The following is a 27,975-nucleotide window of genomic DNA, read 5'->3' as shown; positions in this document are numbered from 1 at the left end:
ATTATGTGTTTTCTGCCGACATATTATATAAAATTAGATCCCGGATTTCCATACAAATTCATAGTTTGTAAGTATTTGATTTGGAATAATCGTAGTTCAAAATTTATACGATTTATAATGTATAGATTCTAATCCAGAATTTTTATTTTTTCTTAGAAAATGCATATTAATTGTATATTATAGAAAATAAATGCATAATCTCGTACCTAATTACATATTTTGTAACATACCTAATCAATGTTTATTCTAATCATATTTTACAACCATATCTCTATCATTAAATATCATCAATATCTTCATCATTTTGTAATAACTAATTAAACGAATATACTGTCACGAATACAGACAGTGGTTCCCCTACAATGTTTTTCGGGAGTACCCTTTTTTGAACTAAATTCATCCACGGTGCCCTGCTGTGAATAGCTAGAGAAACATAAATATTAAAAAAACACTAATTATTATTCTCATTGATAATCAGCTTTTATAATTTTATTGAGCATAACACAATATATTTATACTATCAATATTCTAAGCATACGCAGCCAACCTAAAATTAATATATTTTTATACTTATAAAAAATATTTTTTAAAGAGAACAATTTTTTTAAACATGAATATTAATACATTGTAACTAGTGAGATGTAAATTGCTGCTAATGTTTGAAAAGTTTGGAAATTTTAGGTTGTAAGTATTATTGACAAACAGAGTTGGAGATCAGAGTTCTGCGTATTGAGAATGTTGTGGTATTTGATTTTAGTAGCAGTGTCAGCCGAAAATTGTGACTCATTTTTCTAGTATTCAATTTGAAATATTAATAAAATATAAAAAATAATTTCTTATGAGGCCATGGAAAGTGCTCGTGGTGCCTTAGGTGCCGTTAGGTTGCACTAAGATCACAAAATACTAAATGGAAAAATAAGTAAACGGGATGAAATTGAAGAACTGCCAGTCGATTTTTTCTTCTTTAAATACTAACATAGTATCTGTGAGGTCGAAAGACGTATTTTTAAGTACAAAAGTATGAGACGAGATAATCGAAGAAGTTTTTTAAATCTTAATTCAATGTTTCATTTTTGCAAAACACCATGTTGGTACACATTTCATAACAATGTATAGTTCAAATTATATCGAATATATTATTACATTTAACAATATTTTATGTTTTTATTTCTCCTATAAAATGTATTATTCAAACACGTTGATACAACATTGTGATAGTAATAAAAACAGTATAAATAGGTTAAATATGTTAATGAAATAATTGATAGCAAGTGATAATATTTGTTTAATATGCGTCTGTAATGTGTAAGCGCATATAATGTTACGTCGTTACGTGTCTATTTATCGTATAAAATCTAGTCCTAATAATTATATATCATAAACCTATTAAAATACTTAAATTACTCAAAATGTAAAATATGAATGTGTATATTTCATTTTAAGCCACCAATATAATATTAAATAACCGCCGTAAGTAAAAATAATATAAAATTCGTAGTTGTTCTATATTCGTACAGCGTTTAGGCGGCACTACTGTAGTTTCGACGATAGAACGCAGTGACGGGACAAAAAAAAAATAATAATAATAATAATAATTTAATAACAATAACGCGACGAAAATATTATGCGCAATCAATCGTCGCGTTTGCGAAACGCAACTGTGGCTGGCGGCAGCGGCGACCCTATATTAAGAAAAAGTCGGCCATTTTGAATTTTCTTTTTCTCGCCCCTTCACAACACAATTCATCGACGTCTTTTGTGAAATTCTCCTTTGATTTTTATTATTTTTTTCCCCTGTACCTCGAGCCTCACCATCGTTTTCGTAGTTGCTGTCGTCGTCGTCGTCGTCGTCAACGAAAAAACTTTTAATTGGGGAGAAAAACGGGAAAATTGGAAAAATTATAATGACAAAGGGACATGGGCAGAGAGACGTAGGGGAAAAGTGAGCAAAAAGGAGGCGGAGGGGACTGGTCTCTGTCTCTACATAGAGTGACGGCCAACCTTCCCCTCACCTATTACTGGTCTTCGGCGTGGGCGCGTAGAGGCAGCGTGACTGGGTAAAGACGACAAATTGTATTTCTTTTGAAAAATGGCAATAACGATTTATACGCTCGCGCGAACAAAAAGCCAACTTTTAACGATACGGCGGCGTGCGTGTGAATGGCAAAAATGTTACCACCGCACGTGAGACTGTGCACTAGAAGAAATAATAAACGTCGCCACGAAACAATGCGGAAAAATAAAAGGGTACGAAAAACGTAGTAATAATTCTCCACCACCACGCCGTGGCCGATTCAAAATAACGGCAAAAGACAATCCCATTCTTTTGCTAATTATTTACTGCTCTACCGCCAACGTTTAATTAATGTTCAATCTTTTTGCGTTCAACCTCCGCCCCCACACGCAGATTCTATAACCCGAACCACCGCTCAACTCACTAGGCCCAATCACCTAACCTCTCGACAAAATATAATATATACTTTTACCATTGCAATTTAATTTATCGTATGGGTTTGATAACCAACCTTTATACTCACGGAATACTATACCCACGTAACAATATTGTGAAAAGTTTATTTTCATTTGATATTTTAAAATTTCTCTTATATCATAGTCAAATAAAATTGAGTATACGCGTGCGTTGAAATTATTATGTTACGCGAGAAAATAATTGTATATACCACTGTCGCAAAAACGTCGCCCCGAAATCGGAAATATGTGCTAAACCATATAAACCAGTAACCACTCTTGAGGTATAAATGAAAAATTAGGTCAAATGATGGATCAGATTTTTTTATAGACGCTTTATGTCTTAACACGAATACAAATAGCATAGTATTTGATAGAAGTCACATTTTTATGTTAACCGAGGAAAAATTCGAATATGTGTTAAATAATTATTTTATATTATATTTTAATAAGTTAACACTTAACATACAACCGTATGAGTGTATATCATTCTATTAGAATCATTCCACTGATGTTGTTGTACAATTGACTTTGAAAATAATTTCTATGCGAGTGCAGTGATAAATCCCTCCAATCAATTTTAATACAAATACTGTTTTCTTTAGCGCATGATTAAAAACGTTAGTTTCAGTTAATTACATTTTATCCGACAAACTTCACGATATAATTCTTTTGAAAAAATGTAGCAATAATATTATTTTCAACTGGTGCTGTTCGTACCCAACTCCTATTTTTACTTTTAATTAATTTAAATGTAAAAATAAATTTAACAAGTATTTTGTATAGGAACTATTATTAAAACTTGTTACGCGGAACTTTTTGTTTCTCTATATTCTGCTCGCGTATACTAGCTATGCACACGTTTTTATTTTTTAATTTTGTTATTTAAAACGCCATTTTATGTAGTAAATTTTTATAAATCACGTTCAACTAACTATACCTATACGACGATTTGTTTTTACAATAATTATTCACTTTAAATTATATAAATCACGGATCGGTTAAGAGTTTATGTATAAGTATCGAGTGAGAAAAAAACCATTACTAACCACCATGCAACTAGGTTTTATAATTATGACGATTTAATATCATATATTATAATATAATCATTAAAGTATTATTACAATAATAAAAATTTTGTCGAGCCATCGATGAAAAATTAATTCTCTAAATCCATAGACGTGTCGAGGGTACATATTATTATTATTATAAAAAAAAAAATCTTTACATAAAATTACCAGCTTGACCTTATTAATAACATTAATAATCTAATAATCAAAATATTATTGTTCAATAATAAAACCTACAGGCTTTATTGTTCCAAGACATTTGAGAAAAGTGCCTAAGACGAATACCGAAAAATATAACAAACATTAGTAAGTGTATATATATAATATTTTCTTACGAAATACATTCAATAACGAATAAGTCGGCTTCTATATTGGTATTGGTTCAAATATTTTATTTTATTTTCACAATTATTTCCCGTTCTATAAACAATGTACTATACTTACATAATTTATATAAGAACAGATATAATTTGTTTGTAAAATATGTACATGATTACAAATGTTAGCTGTTAAAAATTAAGTTATCAAGTTTATATTGCTTTTAATATATACTACTGGTGGAAAGTTTACCAAACCTAAAGGTCACTTTCATGGCAGCCGATTATTTGGTTCGGGCGCTTTGCGACATTTCATGTAACTATATGTAAGTGGTATTCGTCAACAACACGCTGCAGTGCACCCAGCATAATAACATTTATTCCTTGTCCAGTTTTTTAATATATTTATTTGCTACCATTTACGAACATTTTTATATTATTGAACCTTGACCTTTCCGCATAAGAGACGTCGAAAATATTTTAATGAACACAAATATATATATATATATATAGACACCCTACTGTTATTTTTTTCCACAAAACTTTGCCAAGACTATTGCACTGCGGTGCGCGTTAACCTACCCCGGTAAACGAATTTCGACACGACAACGAAGTTAGATTGTGTTTTTATTAGGGTGTTGGATAGTGGCACGGTAATTGGGTGGCGTCTTCTAAGAAAACATTTTCGATTGAAACGAGTGCGTAATCCAATCACAGTCGTGATAACATATAATAATAAATTCACCCCCTCGTACCCGTTGCCACGTCTATATAAGTATGCCTAAGAAAACCAAATTAAAAGGGCCGAACGAAATTATTCAGAATTTTAATACACAACGCGCCATTCAATTATACGAGTTTGTTTCACATCAATTTCTGAAATTTTATCGCACTAATTCAATTGCAAGTATGACTGAAAACTTGTCTTGTATAAGGCCGGTCCCCGGCACAGCGCATAATCTCTGATAATCATTGAAAACGGTAATAAATTTAAACCGAGATTTCCTGTAGATCGCATAACGGTACGTCCCGTCGTAGAAAATGTCTTAAATTTATATATTATAACATGCGCCCATATATTAGTACAGGCCATATATAGTATTATCAGCTTAATAAAGTAAACGCACAAACTATACATCGTTCGTCGAAAAAATTAAGGCACACTGCTACCTCTTTGCACGGTACCGCGAAGAGTATAGTTATCGCTGTCCAGCCGACTTTTTAGATCAAACTCGTACCTTATAATGAATTAGGGTTTCTTTTTTTCTGGCTATATATGCGGTGCGATAACTTTTGTTACGGGCGAAGAGGGTATAATATTGTATAGTCGTGGCGTTTATAGAAAGACCGTTGCTACTGAATCCGTCTCGTATCTTAATTTCACACGGCCCGCGGCAGCGGAGATTTAGAAACACGCAACAACAGTCTCTTATTTAATAATAATATAGACAAAGCAGTGACGAAGAATGCCTGTGTATATACACAAAAAGAACCCCCCCGAGAACGACGTGGCCGTTGTTGGCAAACAGAGTCCGTAACTGACCTCTGGGCGTCCAGGTGCAACGCCACTTGCAGGGGGCCTCATTGTTCGGTCCTCGTCGTGAGTGTACCTACCTACATTAATTATTAAACGTGCGCACGCCGCGTAAAACAATGGACAACCGGATTTTAGGACCACGCCGGGCGATATTTACCCAACAAAGGGGGTTATCTTGTCCGTCAGTCGTCGCTGGGACAGAGCCGTCGTCGCATCGGATCGGGTGAGTACTTGTTGTAACTATACGAAAGTGAAAAATATTAAAAAAATTTGAAGTCTTCCTTAAAAATAAATGTTCAATTAAAAAAAAAAAACTAGGAAATTTACAACTGTGGGCATCAGTAAATAATATAATAAATCTGAAATCGTAAGTATTTGTATTACGTATATAATATGTGTACATTATAAACCTTTGGAAATCGAACGAGTTTGGATTTGTGTTCATACGCAATATATTACAATTTATAGACCACCGACACGTACACAGCGTGTACATTAGACCACCTCGAGAGACGCGTTGAACTTTCTGTTCAGCTATTTTTTTTTTTTCAATCGGTTCCTGTTAATGCCTGGCTCCACTAACCATTAATCACTATGGCAACTGAATTCGGTTGGCAATAATTGTATTCATTTTTTCCACTCCCGTAGGTCCGTTTTTAATTATTTTAATTTGTAACGAGAACGAAAAATCATCCTGCCGCTATCCGTGAGCGCCGACCCTCGTCTGCACCCGCGCCCCGTCCGACAGGGTGTAACATCTTCGAGAGTTTCTACGTATATCCTCCCCGCGCCGCCAATTTCCATGACGCCACCCACCCATCTTCCCTCTCACAAACCCGATGCCATCTCCGTTTTTCCCGATAAATTTGTCCGTCAAGTGGGTATAAAATAATTGATCGTATTCCGGCTATCCGTATACAATGTACATATAATAATATAATAATGTTGTACGTCGTAGCCTGCAAGCAGTAATGACTACTACCCGACTGCTTTACTCGGCATGATATTTTACTATTTTACCTATAATAATATACAGAGTGATTATTTTGTCTGGCAAACTATGTATTAGAGTGAACGGTCCCGTTTTACGTTACAACAACGAACATTGCTGATAACCAAGTGAAAAAATAGTAAAATGTAGCATATGTTTTTAAAAGTAATAATTTGTTCGTATTACCTATAAGATTGTACTGTCGCAATCACCCTGTATGATTTTCATAGATGGATGTGTGTATCGATATTATAGCGAGCGTAGAGACGGCGGTCAATTAATAAATAATAAACCTCTCGAACCCCTCCACCGGGTCGGATGGGGTATCAATAATAAATAATATACTCTCCGCACGTTCTCAGGGTGGTAGGTAGGTATTACAAGCACCGAAGAACTCGCCGGAAACGCAATCACCGCGGAAAACTACATAATGTAACACTCCAATAACACGATGTTATCCGAAGCACGCGGTATAATTTCATTTAATGCGTTAGGTGCGCTTTTTTCGCGATTGGCTCGTAAACCGTGTTTACCTAAAATTTATTATTATTGCGTGCACTGCGGTTGTTCGTAACGAGATTTTAACAATTGCATTTCAATGATAATATATTATTATTTATTATGAAATCGACGAAACGGTTTTTTTTTTTCAACTGTTTCGCTTAATACGCCATTTTCATTGTTTTTATTTTATCCTTGTTTACGGATGATTTCTCCAACTGTCATCGATCGTGTCGGATACAACGTATAGTCGTCCGCCGCCGATAACATTGATTAATCGGCGCAAAAAATATTATTATTTAAACTATAAAATAAATATTTAAATGTCGAATTAAAATATTTAAATCCCCGTTTGAGTTCAAACAACAGAGCGAAATTCGTATGTTTATTTTTAATTAGTTTTATAATGATGTATTTTAATTAATTCGTTAATAATGTATCAGTAATTCTTGAAATTATAAATTAGTTCGTTATCAAATTATATTTTATCGTTATAGAAAAATGAACGATTATTTTTATTTTTAGACGACGCCAGGAAGTGAATATCAAAGAGTTTAAATTACTTTTTCGAGCATTTACAAGAAAATAAAAAAAGTTTTAATTAACATACCTTTCAATGGATGCTCGTGCTATATACGTCAAAATGTAAAATTATATACCTATTTTAAATAGCCAACTATATAAAAGGTTAAAGAAAGAGTACTTTTTAACGTTTAATGGAATTATCAAAAATCAATACACATTCAACGGTTTTTAATTTAATTAACTTAGAAGTATATTGAACATAGGTATTACAGCTTAAAGTTAACATTGAAACCATATACGAAACACAATACAAAAATTAAATGATGATTCTATATCAAGTACCTACTTGTATATAAAATATGCCTAATAAGTAAAAAATAACCATTTTTTTAAGACTAAAATGTAAAGCAAAGTAAGAACAAGCATAATAATATTATACAAAATGTACCTATTACACACATTTACACGTACATTTTAAGACGGTTTTAGCATCCTATACCTCGTAACACAATAATAGGCTATTTCAAATTAATTATAGTTAATATTAAAGGTACCTATATTTTAACATCAACTAACAACTGTGAAACTTAAAAGGATGTTTTCAAGCCTTTATCATAATTACGGGTAGTTAATTTGAATATTTCACTTCATAGCTGTCAATCTTTACTAGCATAATAAAATATTAGGTCAAGATTAATTAAACATACTATATTTTTGAAATCATATTTATTCAATACAATAGAAACTTATTATTTTTCAATAAATATTTATATTACATAATTCCAGGATTCCGTGCATTTCTAACTTAAGTAAACACAATCACTGTTGTCTGCGCAAAATTGAAGACATTGAAGCACTAAAAATTAATTAATTGTTTATCTTACTATTGTTTATTTTAAAAATGTATAATATAATATATTTGTATATAATGTTTAATAATATTGTGTAGTGGCCTTCAAGTCAAAGATATAGTAACGGAATTCCGTATTACCAAATGGCAAATGGCGAGTATACGTCCCACTCAACCATCACTCATCGCAGTAGTCCTTCGCATCAACATTTACACTTGCCTTACAACATTACAGCAATCTATAATTCTATAATAGGTACCTAATAGAAGTAACAAATAACTAATATAAGATATAGTCACAGTTTTCTAAATTAAAGTTATCCACTCGTCCATTATGACTTATGAGTTATTTTATTCTAGTACATAAATTAACACAAGCATAATATCTGTGATCTGTAATATGTATTTTATAATTGGGTACAATCAATTTTCAATAATATTTTTTACATAAAAAATAACGACAAATTATATAAATTATTAATAACGTCAATATCGAAATTATATTAGTAAGTTATAGAATTTCCTGTAAAAATATTAACAAAAAATGTTTATACCCATAACTTTTCTATGCTCGTACATCAAATGCTTGTATTATTATTAAGAAACTGTTCATCGTCACTTGTAAGTATTTAGCAACGATCGATCAATAGTAATACACATTATATTTTAGTTACTACCTCAAGGCTCATAGTCATAACAGAAAAATAAAAATTTTATCCATCATTCCTGTATTTATAATATGTGATACGTGATCAGTTTTTATACGAATAGTTTGTTATTAAATGCTCGTATACAATTTATTGTGATGCAATTTAATAGTAAACTAAACGAAATCCAAATATTAAGTTTTGATTGACTCAATAAATTATACTTTATTTGTATCGAAGATTAATATTATATATTATATTAACTAGAGTTATTACTTATCATACTTAGTACAAACGAATTACTCGTGAACCACCTGTGTATCTTTAGGCTGTGTAATGCTTAAAAACGGGAATATTCTTCTTGATAAATAGTAAAAAACATAAATTCATAACGATGTAAAAACATATAGACGCATCCCATTTGTAATCGTGGCAATAGTTGGTAATTCATAGTATTATATATTTAAAAGTGATGATATGACATCGTAAATATCTAATTGATGTATAGTTGGATAATCGAACGCATAATTAACGAGAACATACTTTGTTTTTTATCTCCGACGCCTGGCGACAGACTTTATATCAAATTACTGTCAAAATATGACAACAATTTTGTTCACTTATAAAAATTGTTACATAATATATTATTTATTGATCAGAAAAATCAAAACCTATACCTAAGAGACGTAATTTATCAAACCTCACGAAGTACGGTATGACGTCGGCGTCCAAGAGATCGCTACCAAAACACGACCAGGACGACGACAATTTACGAGGAAAAGATGTAATTATTGTTTCGGAATTAGTTTCGTTTAGTTTATATATATAATACAGTAGTAGGCGGGGTGAGGGTAATGATGAAAAAAAAACGGTCGCCATTATTCTTACTTAACGGAGATTTCGAAACGGGGGCAGACAAAAAAAAACCAAAGGACGGGGATGAATAAAAAGGGTCCGATATATACGTATAACTGCAGATATAAATATATATAAAAACGTCGGGAGATTGGAGAGGGTGTGAGTAGTGGATCGACGCGGAAAAAAATACACCCGGAGACGTTGGCCGGCGGTGGCGGCGGCGTCTGTCGGGGGTGGTGGCGAACCGGCCGAAGAGAAGATTAAATTTTTACCGACCCACCTTCTTTTCGTTTACTGTCGGGCGGGGGCTGGGGATTTGAATTGTGAGGAGGGTTCCATTAAAACAGAAACCACCCCCACCCGCAAGTCCGCCGCCCAGCATCCTCTCCGCCCGCCAGGGCTATTGGTCTTGACGAGCAGTGGTGGCGGCTATACACAAAACGACGACGATTCTGCCGCCGCCGTTTTTCATATCGCAACTCCGTTTTTCTTTTTAACCCTCTCTACCCCGCCGCTGTATTTCCTTAAAATCTTTCAATTTTATCGATTCGGCGGAAGGAAGTGTTGTCTTTTTCCCTTTTGACGTTGTCGTCGTCGCCTTTTCCAGGGAGCTGAATTTTTCCACCTCCGTAGTTATTTTTATTTTTATTATTTTTATTTTATGCTACGGTCGGCGCCGGGAATTTTTTCTCCTCTGTCAGTTTTGACGAGCATTATTCACTACAAGAAAAATATTTCTCGCACATCCCGTACGTAGTTGCATCTTGCAGTAGTTCCCCTCGCGTACGTTATAAATAATACGAAAAACTTTCCATCCGGTCTCAAATCTAGAGTTTTTATTTCATATCGAAATTGACGTCCGATATAATATACAGCAGGAAAATAAACAATATACAATGACTGTCAATTTCGTACACGTCACTTCTGATACATTTTAACAGTTATATAAAATGGCAACCCGCTTGACAAGGGTGCAGCCAGACATTCTCGCCAATTCGTAACCACCGCGTTAAATAAACTTTTTCTGACACGGGTGTAATCATATTAAGTTAAGTCGTTCGCATTACCAGAGTTATATAGGTAGGTACCGTACCACGTATATATCGAGTGTATTACCGTAACTTCTTCTCGTCGGTTTCTGTGTCCGTAAGAAACCATATTTATTATTTTTTTTTTTTTAATAATATGATAACAATAATTTATTCCGCACAGGTCAGTCGACCTTAATTAATATAATAACTAAGTACAGTGCAAAAACTTACCATAAGACTAACTGCATCGTATTATACGATTAAAATAAAAATGGTGGGCAGAAATCTGCACTAAATGCATAAAAACTATTTTCATATTAGGCACTCAAACGTATATTATTATACTTTTTATCGAAATTTTCGTTTATCCTATATAGTATTTATATTTTATTTATGATACAGTTCATTGAGTAAAAATTGTATGTAACAATCAATAAATATGCAATGTTATTTTTCAAAGTAACAACTGCAACAAAAAAATGGATATTTTATGTAAATTATTTATAAGGCTGTATTAATCCACTTATAATAATAACAATAAATATAGTCTTCACGGTGGAAGTTATTACAATTTGAATAATATGCGAGACTTACGAAACCATATCATAACAAAATAGTTACGATTTAATACATTAGATAGGTACACAGATAACAAAAAAGTTGAAATAAGTTATTATAATAAGACATTGCTAACTTTTAAAATTAAGTGTGGAATAAAATATTAACAGGGATAAAATGTCGGTATCCTATATTATATTAATTGTATTGTTTTTTGAATGTCAGGGGAAATAAAATATTATAACGTATTATTGATTCACCGACCAATCAGTTAAGAAATTATATAGTGTGTATCATGTATGTAACACACGATACACGTATTTTATCCAAAACAAAACCCTACTAATTTAACCATAAACATTATTTGAACAGTTTTAAAGCGCTTTATTTGAGGACGTGGTATTTCGTATAATTAAAAGCTTATAATCTTGTTATAGCTCGTGTCAGACGTTGTTAACGTGCTCTAATGACTCCTTTACAAAAATGTAAGGTTTTAGTAACTATTTAAAAATTAAAATATAATACAACCCTATCATATTAAAGTTATATGTGTGAAGAATTAATTGTTTTGGTTAAAGACACTTAAACCGTATTGCATGGCATACTTAAGCGTGCAAAAACCAGTAGACCAGAATGTGTTAAATATGTGAAAGGCTCGGAGATACAAATTAATGAATACTTAAGAATAATATATTTAACTTGAAAACTGATAAAAAAATAAGATGTAATTGACTATACATTTGTTGTGACTTTGCTAAAAAGAAAAAAATATGTGGCTCTGAATAAACCCGCAGAATTGTTTTCTCGTGTGTTATAACTTATAACTTATAACGGTCGAAAAATGACTTTAATACCCTTGAAACATAATACCACAAAATATAACGAATACCTACCTGAGTATACTCTGTATTAATTTATTAATCTAAGCTTCTACTTATAATACTAATAATAGGATTACTATTAATTATTAAACTATAAACAGATAGGTAGGAGGTATATATATTTTAATTTTGACAACGTTAGCAAAATATTATGATTTATAATAAAACCTGTAGGATTAACGACAGACTTCCAGAGTTTCAGCAATAATTTTTTTGGGTGAATTTTATTTTTGATCTTTTTTAATTTATCATACGATGATCAGTGTCATAATAATTCGTAATATTTGGTGTAATATTGGCTAATATCTAAATTTTAGCATAGGAACACATTGAACTTTTAATTTGTATACTGTATGTCTGTATACCTATACTATAGTAGTATAGTCTATAGTGTATAGGCATATATTAATATATAATATTATATAACTAGTATAACTGCAGTAATAAGACGCATAGATATAGGTCTGATGTCACTACGATGTTAGGTAATACAAATATTAAATGATCCTATCGATCATCTTTATAATTAGTTAATTCGTTATCGGATTTATTGGTTCATAAAATATGTATAAATGTAAAATATTACTCTAGTACTCTCACGTTGTAAGATTACTGAAAGTGATTTTCACATTGACAAAAATTATGAAAGTATCAATGTAAAAAAATGTTATTTCGTGGTACCTACAAATAACAATATGTATACCTACCATTAGGTAATATAACCCTTTGGTTATAACCTACATATATAAATATACAATAATTATTATATAATATACCCATTATTATAAGTTGTATGATATATCCTAAACCTAAGGGGCTAAGGGGCTAACTTGCACAATACACTCCAATCACTATATTTTATTATTAGTGAAATAATTTAATTTACTTATAATTTCAGCTACAATAATAATATTTTAAGAATATAAAATTGAATTTCATGCTTTTGAGCTCTTCTGTATATTATTGCAGTATTGAAACTAATTTATTTTAATATTTTAATCTATTATAGATTAAAAAAATGTAGATACCTAAACAACAAATAAAAATAATTATTTTATTTTATTTTTATTTGTAAAAAATTGTTTTAACACATAAAAAACATCTTCTTTATTTGTACTCAATATTCAAAATTATATCTTTAGTTTACAGAAAAACACATAATCATATTAAAAACTCGCTTAAAATGTAAAACTACAATAGGAATACGATTAAAATGCAAATGTCTATAATAGCCCGAAAGGTTCAATTATAATTATTTGTACAAATTTTATCTAACCAAAATGAATAACTTAACCGAAAAAAATGATAATTGCCCATTTTCCCAACTAAGAGTGGTCAATATAATTGGAAGGGGATGAAAATGAAACCGCTATAGAAATCTGTATAACAAGCGTAATTTAAAAACCATGATATTACAAAATTTCGTGTCTGGATTAACCATTTTCAAAAATGTAATTAAATTAATGATATTTATACAACATGCATATATTATAATATATTTACACATCTACGTGTATTTGTTCTAAGTTCCTTTTAAACATAATTATTAGTCTTAAAATCAAAATTACGTAATAAACTTTTATAATTTTTGTTATAGATAATTGAAATTGAACTGTTGAGTAGATACTAAAAAATAATAACAATAACTATGAATCCAAATCTATACAAATTACATTGTCGTTGTTGTTTTATTTTTTAATGATAATATGTGAAGGTAGTGGAGAAGGAGGGTTTAATAACTGGTGCAGAACTGTATAAACCTCATATTAAAATACATAAATTAGGTGCATATAATGTAAATAAATGTATAATAAAAACACGTTCAAGGTACCTAATTAATTATTTATTACATTTTATTAATTAACACTGATAGCCTGTGGATTAGGTTAGTAATTTCTAAAAATTTAACGCATAATTTGTTTTCCTATTATAATATAATGTTATATAAAAGCTATTTTCTCACTCTACTTGGAAGAGTTTTAACTTAACGCTTTTAAAAAATCTTTAATATAAACTATGGTCACTTTAGTCAACCACTAGATATTATAATATAATAGGTATAGCCGTGTGGGTGATAAATATGTGGAACGTCAATATGTGCATAAAATGCAGGTCTACGCTGCAGCGACATTTCGGGAAAATATGTCTAAAGATCATTTTCTATGAAAAACACTTATACATAGATATTGGGTAAGTCGTATCGTCTAATATGTTCTATATTAGGTGTATATGAAAAAAATGTGAAAAGAGAAAATTACAAAAAAAAAAATCACTGTATGCCATCAATACACCATTCAGCAGCAGCGTAATATTATATAAAATCGTTGAAATCTCGGTACGGCTGCAATTGGACTCCTCCGCGACGGCGTTATATAGGCTGGCGGTAGAGAGAGAGAGAGAGGGGGGGGAAAGGGATAAGAAGTAAATGAAGAGCTATTGGGGAAGAAGTTTTCTCGCGGTGGAGAGGACATTTTGTAAATACCTCGAGCGGGGCCGAAATAAAAAAAAAAGGGGAGCCGTTTAAGAGCGCGCGCGCCGAGATTATACGCGGCGACACAGAGGTAACGGAATATAAAACAGTGAGGCGGCAATATATTATTATTATACTATTATTTTGCGGGGCTGTCGACCGCTGTTACCGAAGCAGGGGTTGTGGCGGTATTAGGGTGCGGTGGTGGTGGTGGCTATTGTATACCTATACCTACGAAAAGTATTATTTCCTCGGCGACGCATAATATACTCTTATAAGTAAGAAATAATAAAACCGTGCGAATCTAGTGCGAGACCGTGTTTTGTGCACGCATTAAACCAACCGTAAACATTATTATCATTATTATTATTTAAAGCCTGTCCTATTGTTACGCCGGCGGAGGCGGCGAATCGTCTATATTACGCAATAAGCACGTGCCTATTGTGCGGCGATGACAAATAAATCGGACTCGGATTTTTTTACTGTTTACCCCCTCACTCGCGTTTTTCGTAATTTAATTATAGTGGTTCACCAGCGCACGAGACACGCAGGTACAGAAGTCCGAACGCCAGTCCGAAGGCTGTGCGGGACATCGATTTACTATCATCTTCTATTCTAATGAAAGTATACATAACTATAAACGCAACATAATTGAGCAAAACAGTTGTATGAAGTATACATATGATAGTGAAAAACTGAGAGATGTCAATTGTAAGGACAAAAATAAATTTGATGACAAGTATTGGGTTATACGATGTAAAGGGATATGCATTAGGGTGATGCTTATACGGGCAAATAAATTTTTTTCTTTTACAGCCCAGTAATAACGCGTGGAGTAGATATAGGTTCGAATCCCACTCGTGTAATTTTATCATCTGATTTCGGATCTCTTCTACATGACCAGCGTGTCAGTAGAAAAATACACACCATCATGTGGGATTTGAACCCAAAACTCAACGAGGGAAAGTGCAAACACTGATACACTCCTATATTTAGGTGTGTTTGAGCGTTGTACAGTTAAAGAAATAATGTGATCGCGTCAAAATAAAATTAAAATAACACTAGAAAATAAAATAATATGACGGCGTACGTCACTCGTGTCAAATGTTCACATAATCACGTGAAGCGATCATGATGCATGGATCACTACAATATGTATGGTCTTCGGTGCGATAAATTCCAGTAGCTAAATTAGGTTCAGAAGCAAAATCGTCTATACACCTATATAACAGAGAAATAGTTATTTTCGATTATTTCATAACTACAAAAGTTTTCAATAAGTTTTCATCTCACTGAAAACAATCTTAATCGATTTATAATATTAATTAATAATTAACCGTTACAGTTTTTTGGAAACAATATTTTCTCGCGTATAATTGAATTTTTGAATTGGACCGATTCCAACTATACGTACTTGAGGTGGCGCTGGCGAAGGGAAGGGGGGGGGCGGCAAACAGACAGCTATATAACGGGTTAGTTAGTACGAAACTATTAAAAAAAAACTTTTATGTGGTGTAGAATAAAGTATTTCGAGCGATTTTCGCCATATTTATGTATATATATTATGTACACATAAAAACCATAACCTCGTTTCACGAGGTTTTTGAAAAACGGTATTTGCTTTCATTCTTCTCGCCGGCCACCCCCGCCGCCGTCCATTTCTTCTTTGTTATACTTATAGCTGCCATTCGGATTCCAGACGTGGTTGCCACGCGTAAATTATGTATTGTTTATCGCCGCGTACACTAATTATCGTCTAAAAAACAGTTTTTTATTCATGAACGCGCATTTAGATTTGTTCGCGTTTTTATTGAATATCTCCGAGAAACACCGTCGACGCTACCACCGCGCCACTCCCTTGCCACCCCCTCCCCCCACCCTTGGCGCGATTCGATCCGAAAAAACAAATGAATAAATAAATAAATAACCAGTGTACGTTTTACTTATTAAACGGTTGTTGCTGCCGTGTGCCTGTGTTACCGTAGTAACCAGAACGACTTTAGATCGTACAGATTGTCCATTATACACTATCTAAACGTCTACAAAAAAAGACAGTATAGGCTCTTTAGGCGCTGAGAACCGTTTTTAATTAATTTCGTTTTATAAAATTAGAAGACTAACTGTTTTGAAATACACCGATAGTTCGATGTGTTTGAAATGTGTAAGTGCATAATATAATGTGTATGAAATATATTATATTTTTTTAATAGTTTGTCGGCCTATTACTGTAGATTCTAACATAGAATTTGTGTGTTCAGTAATAATTATTGTAATAATAAATATGGTAGGTAATATAATATTCAAATTTCAAAACAACTATAACCCTACCACAGTTTACCTATGCATATCATAATTTATTATTATGTTTACATGTTTTGTTTCAAGCTAATCAAAATATTGAAATTGATAATGCGCTCATGTGGACCATAACGTGTTTTGTTTCACTTTTAAACAGTCTATCGATTCATTGATACCTACAAATTGCTCGAAAAAATACGAATGAAATAAATAGTTTGTTTAGGAAACACTCGGTTAAATAACGTTGCGTGGTAGACTATAGGTACGGTCCATAAAAATAGATCGCAATATAATTTATTATAATTTATATTTTTATATAGGTAATATGTCTTGCAATATTATTTATAAGTTCACGTCTTGACTATGATGTAATAGCTAATAAGTTTAAAAAAGAGTTCACGTTAGGTAAGAGCGTTATCTCTTAAGATTTTATTGATAGTTATTTTCATTTTAAAGTGAATTGTGGTCATTTGAAATTATAATATATTACATAAGTAGTTAAATCATTTTAAGATGTAAATAGGTATCATTAAAAACCGAAGTATGAGATTATTGATATTATGTGTGAATTTTAGATAATATTCTTACCATTAAATTTTGTAACTGGTAATTTCACTCTAATATTAAGACTAACATTACCAAATTGGTTCTGCTCAACGTAGATTTACTATGATGTACATTAATTGTGGTACGGAGACAACACATATGCGGGTTCAACGTCCTTCTAACCAAAAAATTGAATACACTTAGCCAATGATCAGGAGTCCTAATTTCGGACGTATTATTCTGAATAGCTTACCCTGATTGGTAGGTATTTTAGTGGATGAGATGAACTTTAGCTGAGTGAAACTAGAAATTTTAAATGTTCAAAGAATATAGGTTTTCTATATAATTTCGACAGAACTAAATAAGATCGTCATCGAAGCTTACTTATGTTTTAACCAAAACTGACGATCCACTCTATTAAAATTATAATTATTAGCCATCAGCAAATGACCGTTGCCTACAGTTTATTGTATCTAACACATAATTACTATTAGGTGTATTGCTTTATTGGTTATCCTGCCCATATGTCAATAATGTTGTTATATCATTATAATCGCCACACACTCACTACTAAATCGGTCGAGAAATTACTTATAATTTATTTTGGTTTCAGGTTGATGGTGGACAAGAGAATATTTCAAAAGGCTCTAGGCGTCGCAGTTCACGAAATAGAGGTTAAAATCGGAAGCCAACATTCGAAATTGATTCGCTTGGGTTTTTATTTACACTCGATGAAGACGCATTCATTTTTTGGAGTCACTACAAATACAATACAATATTGTCCGGAAAAATAACATAACTGAATCGAAACAATTTATTCCGATATGTTTAGTTCGGTTAAAATGGGAAAATGTTTTAATTAAAACACAGTTCAACGTTCAACGAGTAAAAGTTTGTTTCTCGTGGAAATTTGCTATGTATAATAAGTATGTATAAAATAAGTACTATGTATTTTTGTTTGGAAATATATTTTACTTTTTCGTTCAATTCTCGTTCGCCGGTTTTCTCTCGTTTTTGTTATTATTATTATTATTATTATTATTATTATGCTCGTTGTGTTTTGGAAATTGGACCAACGAGAGAAGTTTTTCTCATAATTCTTTTACTCCGTCTTTTATATCCACTCCTCCACTGTCTCCCTTTCGCCCTTTTTTTTTGCTTTATTATTAAAAAAAAAAAAATTAAAAGATTCGGAAAACCGTAGGTCGACTACGGCGGCGGTGTCAGCCCCAGAGGGGGGAGGGGGGGTAGGACGCGCGCAGGGTAACAAACGAACGAACGAAATAAAGAAGACTGCTGCTGCGTGATTAAAAACTGGCGGGAGTAGCCCTAAGCGAGGGGTCGATTTTCTTTTTAAGAGTTTTAATTGCTTCGGCCATCATTTCCCTGCAGGCTCCTCCGCGCGCGGCGCTTTCTTATTTATTATTCGTTCTTTTTTGTTTTGCCTTTCTCGATTTTTAGCCCCAGAACACAACGACTCGCTATATTTTATGTACGTCCCTCCGGAATTCCGAAGGGAAACAAACAAAAAACTGAGAAAAAAAAATTATAAATTAAATAATACTATATACAATCTAAATGTAATAATAAACTCACTGGCCACGCCGATACTTGGATTGGAAACGTATTTTAGGAGACAATTTCAAACTCCACTTACCAATCGATATTACTTGATACACACAAATTATATTATATTATATTCAGCTACACACAGAACCTATCTACTACAGTAATAGACTAGTAGCCATATGTATAGCAAGTATAGTAACATAAAGCAGTATTTGTCATTTAATTGTCCTGTTATGTTTTACCTATATACAGGAGGGATTCGCCGAGCATGCGAAAATAATAAAAAATATTAACGGAAAGAAAAAAACTGTGATTATAGTTATTATTTTTATCATTACGGTTTTATATATTAAGATACATATTGTAACCCTGGAAACCCGCGGGCCGCACAATCTTAATATAATATAAAACCGAAAATATACAATTAAATATTATATAAATCTGTCAAGAAGCTCCGTCACCGGATGGACTCTTCTCTCGAGCCTACAAAGTACAAACCCATCAACTCCCGCAGCGCTTGTACTCATTGTAAAAAAATAAATTTAAAGATCGTACAGAAAATGAATGTAACAAAAAAAATATATATTATATTATATAGGTGTACAATTTACACGTTTATTTTAATTAATAGATAACTCAAAGGTTAATTAACTTGGACAAATGCTATTGCGATAGAAACCTTTTCCGTGTACCTATAATCTTACATTAAAAAAAAAATTAAGACAATCGATCGAGTAGTTTCCGAGAATCTTAGCATCAAAGCTTTCAATTTTCGGTTTTATATATTCAGATGTTATTATGTATTAGACTCAATATGCGTAATGTAAATTATATTAAAAAATAATATTGTGACAAATTAATAAGTGTCACTGGTTTCAGAAAAATATTATCTAACGGCTCCCTGAATATTCGTTATATACATTAGGTATATCATTATCCAACATTAATATCCGCGGTAACGCAATTTCCGTTTTATGGTACAATACGGGTGGAGTTTGTCATCAAAGTTCCAAATACAATTATGCAGAGGTTTTTTTTATCATTTAAGTATTTGCAATACCTATTTCTTTAGTCATATTTTCTGCACGGAGTTCTTGTATATACATAGGTACACGAATCGTCGCCTTTATTCAATTTGTATTCTTTGAATTTTGTACAACTGACGACTACGCTATTATTTGTTTTAATTAATTATAAAATATTGGCTCATTCCGAAGACATATATATATATATATAATTATAATTTATATTTGCGTTTACTCCCATCTCAATAATTGTTTTCAAAATGTTATTCTATTTTACAAACGATGTCTAACGAAATTTAATCTCGTTCGATGATGTACACCTATAGCTATGGTTCTCTGGCAGAATCTATAATTTCAAAACTTAAAATCATCGTTGGTGAAATTGATTATAACAAATGCAAAGGACGTCTCCAATCCTCGTCTATAGTTTCTACCACTACGTTCGTTACTATAGGTGTACACCTACTATTGATAATTTCATGTCATTTTCTATACCGATACGCTGGACATAAGTAAATACCTACATTATCTCTTTAAACCGTGATTATTATGAACATATTATTTACATATCCAGTTTAAATATTAATGTAAATTTACTACATCGTATATGTAATGGGGATTAAAATAAGTCGAAAATTACTACCTATAATATAATATTGTCTCTGGATGTTCCCACCTATACATAATAGAGGCCACGACTCGCTAGAGAGACACTATTCTGTCACTCGCTCGCTTACTGAGATAATTTAAATATTTATCGACGTCCAATAAAAAAACCACTCCGAATATATATCCTCCATAAACATTTTTTTCAGCTGGTACTTGGTAGATGGAAATAAAATAGCAAATCCTTAGATTATATAATGTATACGCAGTGGCGTGCCCAGGATTGTGGTATAATGGGGGGGGGGGGGGTAAACCCTTACCCCCCCTGGGCACGTTACTATGTACATGGAACCTCACCAGTTTGTGTAATAAATTCATTATACAATGGTACCTAATTTTAAAGTTGAAAATATATTTGACAATGCATTCAAGTAATCAAGTGCATAAACACTGTATATTTTGTGTTATTGAAAAATTAAATAATCGAGTAGGTTACTTGCAGCAAATACTGTGCTATGGGCATCTCGAAAATGTTGCAGCGATCGAATAGTAATAACTAATAACTAATAACTTGTAAAGTATAGAATACTATATGATATACCCAAAGAAAAAATAATTATAAATTATAATGGTAAAAAAGAACTTGATGGTAAATAATAATGTTTTATATCAATAATAAAAACAAAGTATATGTTCCGTACTTTGACGTGGGTAGGCAACTACTCGTGCAGTCGTGCTTCAGTGGTATGACACTGGCTGTTTAAGTGAACACCGACCGAGCTAGTGTGCAACCATCGATCGACGACAAGAATCTTACTTGTGTTGGAAAATGGAAACTTGTACCGGCAATATTTCATATTATTATAATATACAATATACTGTTGTTGGTTCAGAATATAAATCGCACGCACTCGCCCCCACTAGCTATAGTAGTATAGGACATAACGTTACACTGACATTTTAAATTATGTACGCTCGTATCTACCATGACGCGTATACACAACTACTTACAAATAGCAAAAGGATTTATAAGTACAGTAAGTCACTAGGTGCCTATTGAAAATACGAAATCTGTGTTAAAACTTAAAAATTACCCATTAAAATAAATTATTAAGTAACGCTGTTATTATTATTATCTTATTAATTACGACGTCATATTCGTAGTCAATTGCTCGATATTTTCCAGACTAAAAATTATACGCACAACGCACGTATCGATAATATTCAATAGTACCTACCTTCCTACCTACCCATCGTATAAAACTATTAATAAAAATGATACTCGGAATTTGGATACAAATATTCAATCTAGAAGACAATAATATAATGAAAAATAAATAAAAAAATTGAATTAAGTTCCTACATCAATAAAAACATTAAATAAACAATATACCTACTTAATAATCATGTATCTATTAACTTGTATTTTAATCATTTATTCAAAGATTTATTAACATAATCACCTGATGATGATTTCACTTCTTCACAAACCAGTAATATCACAATAGATAGGTAAAACTCAACAATAAAAAATAATTCGCTAATATATCGACTTACAAGTCAAGAAGAATACTAGAATACAGGACTTTCAATTATTATCTACCTAAACCAATTATAGTACTTAAGAGCACTGGCAGTAAAATTAATTAAAAATTATAGGTATAGGTACGGTTATTGTTGAAGTAAAATCCGGAGAATGCACTCTGCTATAATCCTTAAATCTAATAAATTAATAACTACCTATTAAATAATAAATTCGTTAAAATTATTACGAAGTCACTTGAGGATAAGCTGGCTAAAGAAAAAAAAAATTAAATAACTTGTTTATAATATATACAAATAAGATTGGAAATAAAAACATGGGCGCTAGCAGGTAAATGTATTTTTTAAAACAAGAAAATGTAATTGATTATAAAATCATATTGTAATGGAAACGGAGATTGCAATCTATATTAGGTACATATTATAAGTGTACCTATAACTAACCAAAAAGATTAAATAAACAAAAACAAAAAAATAACATATCATGAGAAGAGGCCAGAATCGGGAGTAGGTATTAAAACATTTAAAAGCATAAGTATAGACGTACCTATATGTAAATTCAAAAACTTGTATAATACTATGTATATCAAAAAAAATAAAAATGGTTAAGTACCTAGGTATCAACTCTGCTGCACCTATACAGTAGATGTCAAGTGTACGGTGTACCTAGACTATGATATAATATTATGTATAGTTATAGGTATTAGATAGTAATTACTAATTACAATAACGTAAATTGACAAATTAAGAGAAAATATCCATTGATTTTACTCAGTAGGTAGCTAAAATATGTAACATATAAGCAAGTTTCACTGTTTTAAAAACCAGAGAAGTCGCTCTGCTGCTGTATGCTCTCATATTTGGTATAATAGTTGAATACCATTTTATCAATCAATTATTTAAGTGTGTTATATTTTTTTTTATGTTATATAGTAAGCATAATAATATGTTTATGTCATAATCCTACAGTATTATTAATTGTTGAAACTTAATTGTGTGTAGTGTTAATATTTTAATAATAAAACAACAAGAACCAATAGTAAATAGTAATAGTAACCAATTAATGTTCCTAAATAGCAGTAAAATTATCATACTAGTCTGATCAAGTACTGAACTACCCAGTTATTGAGATGTAGTTGCTTAACATTCACAGATTCAATAATATTCAGGCAGGAATCAGGGATATGATTTTTTTTTAAATTATAGCATATTACTCTATTCAAATAAGAACCGTATTCATTGGCGGCAGTCAGACCTTCAATCTGTCATTCCTCCTAAAGTACTCATATTATGTACCCCTGCTATGAAGAAATAATATGCCCGTACACACAACTCAGATAAGGAGTACAATTTTTAACATGAATAGAGTATAAATTAAACTAATTGAACCCAATTCTTAAAAAAAAACAAATTTATCAAACATAAGATACAATAAAAATTGACGATATATTATATCAAAATATATTGTAGTAATATTAACGAGCACTGACAGACACTTGCCAAACTCTAATGTTATTGTCTGAGTATCCAGCAAACAATGTTTGTCCATCAGTTGACCATGCAAGTGACAGACATCTGGGTGGTTCGGTATTGCTGTTTTGTGATTGAGATACAACTTCTGGGCGAAGTTCCTCAACCATTTCTTTGCTTTCCAAATCCTAAACAACAAAAAGATAAATAATAATTTAACACAATACCTACTTAATTGTAATGGATTTAAAATACCAACAAATATTTTAATAAAATATAAATAAAAAAAGGAACAAAAAAAAATGCAACATACCCAAATTTTGATTGATGGTCCAAAAGCAGCACACAACCAGTAACGGTTGGGGCTGAAGCACAAAGCTTCAATGATATCATTATGGTCGAGTGTGTGCAAGTGTTTGCCGTCATTAAGATCCCATAACATAGCCTTGCAATCCTATAAAAATAAAATAATAATGAAATATTTTTTTTTTTTTTGTTAACCAAAAATTTATTTTATTACCTTTCCTCCTGAAGCACACAATGAACCATCAGGTGAAACAGTAACAGTGTTAAGGTATCCAGTGTGTCCATAATGGTTGGTCTTGATGCGGCAGTTAGTTAAGTTCCATACCTTGACAACCTTGTCCCAACCAGCACTCACAATGATTGGGTTATGGATATTAGGAGAGAACCGTACACATGACACCCAATCGCTGTGACCATCGTCCTAAAACAAAATATCAAATTTAACTCATTAATTATTTTAACACAAAAAATATTTTTAAAACATTACAAACTATATACCTATTGGGAAGACAGATTAACACTGGGAGCGCTGTCGACGCCTATCGTACTGATGGACGATGGTTAGGCGGGTTCCCCCCTACGTGGAGTCGGGAGATTGTATGTATTTTCCCGAAATTTCGCATATATTTTGCTTTAGTTGAAGTGTATTTGATAATATTAGTAGAAATTGTACTTACCAACATATACAGTTAGCTATAAAAGTGTATAAAGTTTCAATACCAGAATTCATTTATTATTAAGTAAAATAACCAATATAAAACTATATCCATACATCCCGAATTGGAAGGTACAAATTGTTTCCACCAGAGCGCGTTTTGTTAATCTGTTTCCCCAATACTAACAAATGAATTACTAAGAAAAAGATTTTTAAATATCTGTTATTATTAACCAAGATAATAATCTATTTAAAAACAAATCAAATGATATAGGTATAGTGCAAAATGGAGTTTGTACTACTATAGATGTTTATTTTGTTATCTTTTTTTACTGGTTTTGACAAAAATTCTAAATTAAGTTCATTATTATGGTTCAAATTAAAATTTCAACCATTATAACAATTGTTAGAACAAATTATCCATAACATTACATTTTCATTTAACAGATTCATAAATGTAGCAAGTAATTATTTCAAAGAGGTAGTGTACACTATGCAGAGATTAAATATTTCCAAGTAAAAGGTATTTTAATTTTGATTCTCCTATCCACAATGTGGAGTCATTTTTAGAATCTTATTTCTCTAATATATGCGATGAAATCTTGGGAAACCTAATCAATGTTTAGGTTGGAATCAAACCACCTAAGAGAACACTGTACCGCATGTGTACCCCAGGTCAACATTTAAGTAACTTGTGTATAACTTTACAATTTTATAATAACAAGAATCTGAATCTAATTTACTATTATTTTTAATATTACAATAAATTAGGTAAGAATATTATTCAGGGCACTTAGTAGGGTTTTATTGATATTTCAACTTTGAATCAATTTTTGAGCATTATATGCATTATGAGCATTTATTATATGTGAAATGCCCCTAGTCTCCAGGACACTCACCACCCTTTTAACTGAGGCACGTGTCATGCCACCGTATTGTTATACAGTCGGCTACAAAAAAAAAAGTTGTATCCAACCCAAAAACATATGTATGTTAAAAAGTAGAAATTGGAATTCTAATGATTTGTACGATGATAGAAGAAAAAAATGTACCCAATTATGTTCTACAGAATACAATAATAATTAATCTGATGCCACATAATATTATATAATCAATATAAACATGGAATAAACCTGTACCTAATTGTTGAGGTTATTTGCATATGAGGTATCAATAGTACCTATAACTCGAGCAGTTATCACAGAAAAACAAGGGATTAACGATCAAGTATAGGTATTCTAACAAATGTAATTCTGACATACTTTAATTTAACATTAATGTAAATATTAAGAAAGCCAAATTATCTTTACATCAACAAAAATATTGTTAAAATAACAAAGTAGTATCATCTTAAAAATATTTTAATTATAATTAAAAAATATATTATAATAAAGCATTCTTGATACAACCAATGTTTAAGTAGGTACTCTGTTCTAAAAGAGAAAAATCACTGTCTATGCATCGCGATGCATCGTGAACACGGTTTAAGATGGAATTACGCGTCATTCATGACCACTAGATCGCACTAAGAGCTAGTAAATTGATATAAACACTTCCTCCAACCACTATTTATCGTTCGATGTGCAGCCATTCTATCTAAACGGTGATCTTGAACCACATAATCACGCTAGTTGGTAAAAGATAACGATTTAAGATAGTTGCCGATGACCTATGATAAGATAGTTTTAAAATGGCAACTAAATTAAAAAACCAGAACAGTGATCTCGGTAGACACTTTATCATGATTCGTTGGGCAATGAATGATTTGTTAAATTATGAGGGAGCAACACTGACAAAAATCAGAATGCCGACTGATTATTCTCTTTAGAGATACGAATAGTTAGTTAATAAGTACACTTTTAGCTTATCTATTACCTGAATAGTGTATTTGCACTCAGCCAAAGTATTCCACAACTTGATAGTCTTGTCCCGACTTCCAGAAACGATTTGACGGTTGTCAGCAGAGAAGGCAACGCTCAATACATCCTATACAGAAAAATAAAAAATGTTTAATGGATGTAAAAATTAATGTGACCCTAACGAACAATCCGCGAAGCATATACCGACATGTGTAAGTACTTACCAAGCAGTAAAGCTTCTATATATAATAAAAAAAAAAAAAGTAAAAAAAAAGCTTGAGACATATTGAACCTTGGTGTGGTCTTCAAAACGACGAGTGGTACGTCCAGCAGCCAAATCCCACAGACGGAGAGTCTTGTCCCAAGAACCGGAAAGCGCGTAGTTACCATCTGACGAAAGAACGACGTCGCTGACGAAGTGCGAATGTCCGTACAAACGTTTCTTGGGGATGCCGTAGTTGAGTTCGTCACGTGTCAGGTCCCAAACGATCAGGGTCTTGTCTGTGGAGAAAAAAAGTAGTGGATTAGTAACCGGACAAAAACCAAAAGTTCTCGAGTAGTTTGGAGACCCGCCGCGAGCCACAAGACATCCGCGAACCCAAAACACAACCGGAGCGTAGTCCGCGTTTGAAGTCTTAGAAACTGGGGAATAGATCCCAAATTCTTGGCGAGAAAACTGTGCGATAGCGACCTACAGTAAGACGCGTAAGGATGGGCGTTAGGCAGATGCAGCACTTACCTCGTGAACAAGACAGAATCATGTCAGTGTGGATCGGATTGGTGGCGATCTGCGTAACCCAGCCATTGTGCCCACGAAGGGTACCACGGAGTTGCATTGTCTCAGTCATTGCGAAGGGTTTGAATCAAATTTGTTGTACCTGTAAATAGCAAGAAAAAAAACGAGAAAACCGGAGGAGTTCACGTGTTCAGTTCGGGGCCATAGGAAAGAGAGATGTGTGAAGCGAGTGCGGACGCGGATCGGCTTGCATTCGTGTTTGGGGTTAGGTGACCACAGTTACCAGGCGTGTATATTGTTAAACACTAACCACGGTAGTCGGACGATTAATGACACATCAATGAATCGTATTTTATCGTTATTGTATTTCAATGTAGTTCATTGTATACAATTGTTGTGAAAAAACATTTCTTATTAACTATTCTGTCTTCGCTATACGAATACACTTGTTAATGGATATTTCGCCAAAATTAATTTTTTAACATTTTATTAATTACGACACAATATCAGAGTTCAACGTCAACGTGGCCACACTGATCCACGACACGGCCATTAAATTACTGCACGTTCAAAAAATAACACGAATTAAATATTAATGTTCTGTATAAATTTATCGTATACAAATAAAAATTAGTTGCATTTTTTTTGGATATTTAAA

General features: G+C 32.1%; 1 protein-coding gene and 1 long non-coding RNA gene across 2 annotated transcripts; one reads left to right on the top strand and one right to left on the bottom strand.

Moving 5' to 3' along the window:
• The first annotated feature begins 4,890 nt into the window (after positions 1-4,890).
• Positions 4,891-18,536, top strand: LOC132941242 (uncharacterized). Its single transcript, XR_009664143.1, has 2 exons — positions 4,891-5,616; positions 18,163-18,536. It is a non-coding gene; the product is annotated as an uncharacterized LOC132941242 (long non-coding RNA).
• A 5,177-nt stretch (positions 18,537-23,713) lies between these two features.
• On the bottom strand, positions 23,714-27,567 carry LOC132941390 (small ribosomal subunit protein RACK1-like). Its single transcript, XM_061009424.1, has 6 exons — positions 27,321-27,567; positions 26,874-27,082; positions 26,598-26,708; positions 24,282-24,488; positions 24,075-24,215; positions 23,714-23,949 (listed from the first exon to the last, which is right to left on the bottom strand). Exons 1-6 carry the CDS (start codon positions 27,427-27,429, stop codon positions 23,767-23,769), a joined length of 960 nt encoding a protein of 319 aa, XP_060865407.1. The 5' UTR covers positions 27,430-27,567; the 3' UTR covers positions 23,714-23,766.
• Positions 27,568-27,975: the final 408 nt, after the last annotated feature.

This window comes from Metopolophium dirhodum, chromosome 3 (genome assembly GCF_019925205.1).
Source record: "Metopolophium dirhodum isolate CAU chromosome 3, ASM1992520v1, whole genome shotgun sequence".
NCBI classification, from domain to species: domain Eukaryota; kingdom Metazoa; phylum Arthropoda; class Insecta; order Hemiptera; family Aphididae; genus Metopolophium; species Metopolophium dirhodum.
Note: the sequence above shows the minus strand (reverse complement) of the source record. Positions and strands in the feature narration are given on the sequence as shown.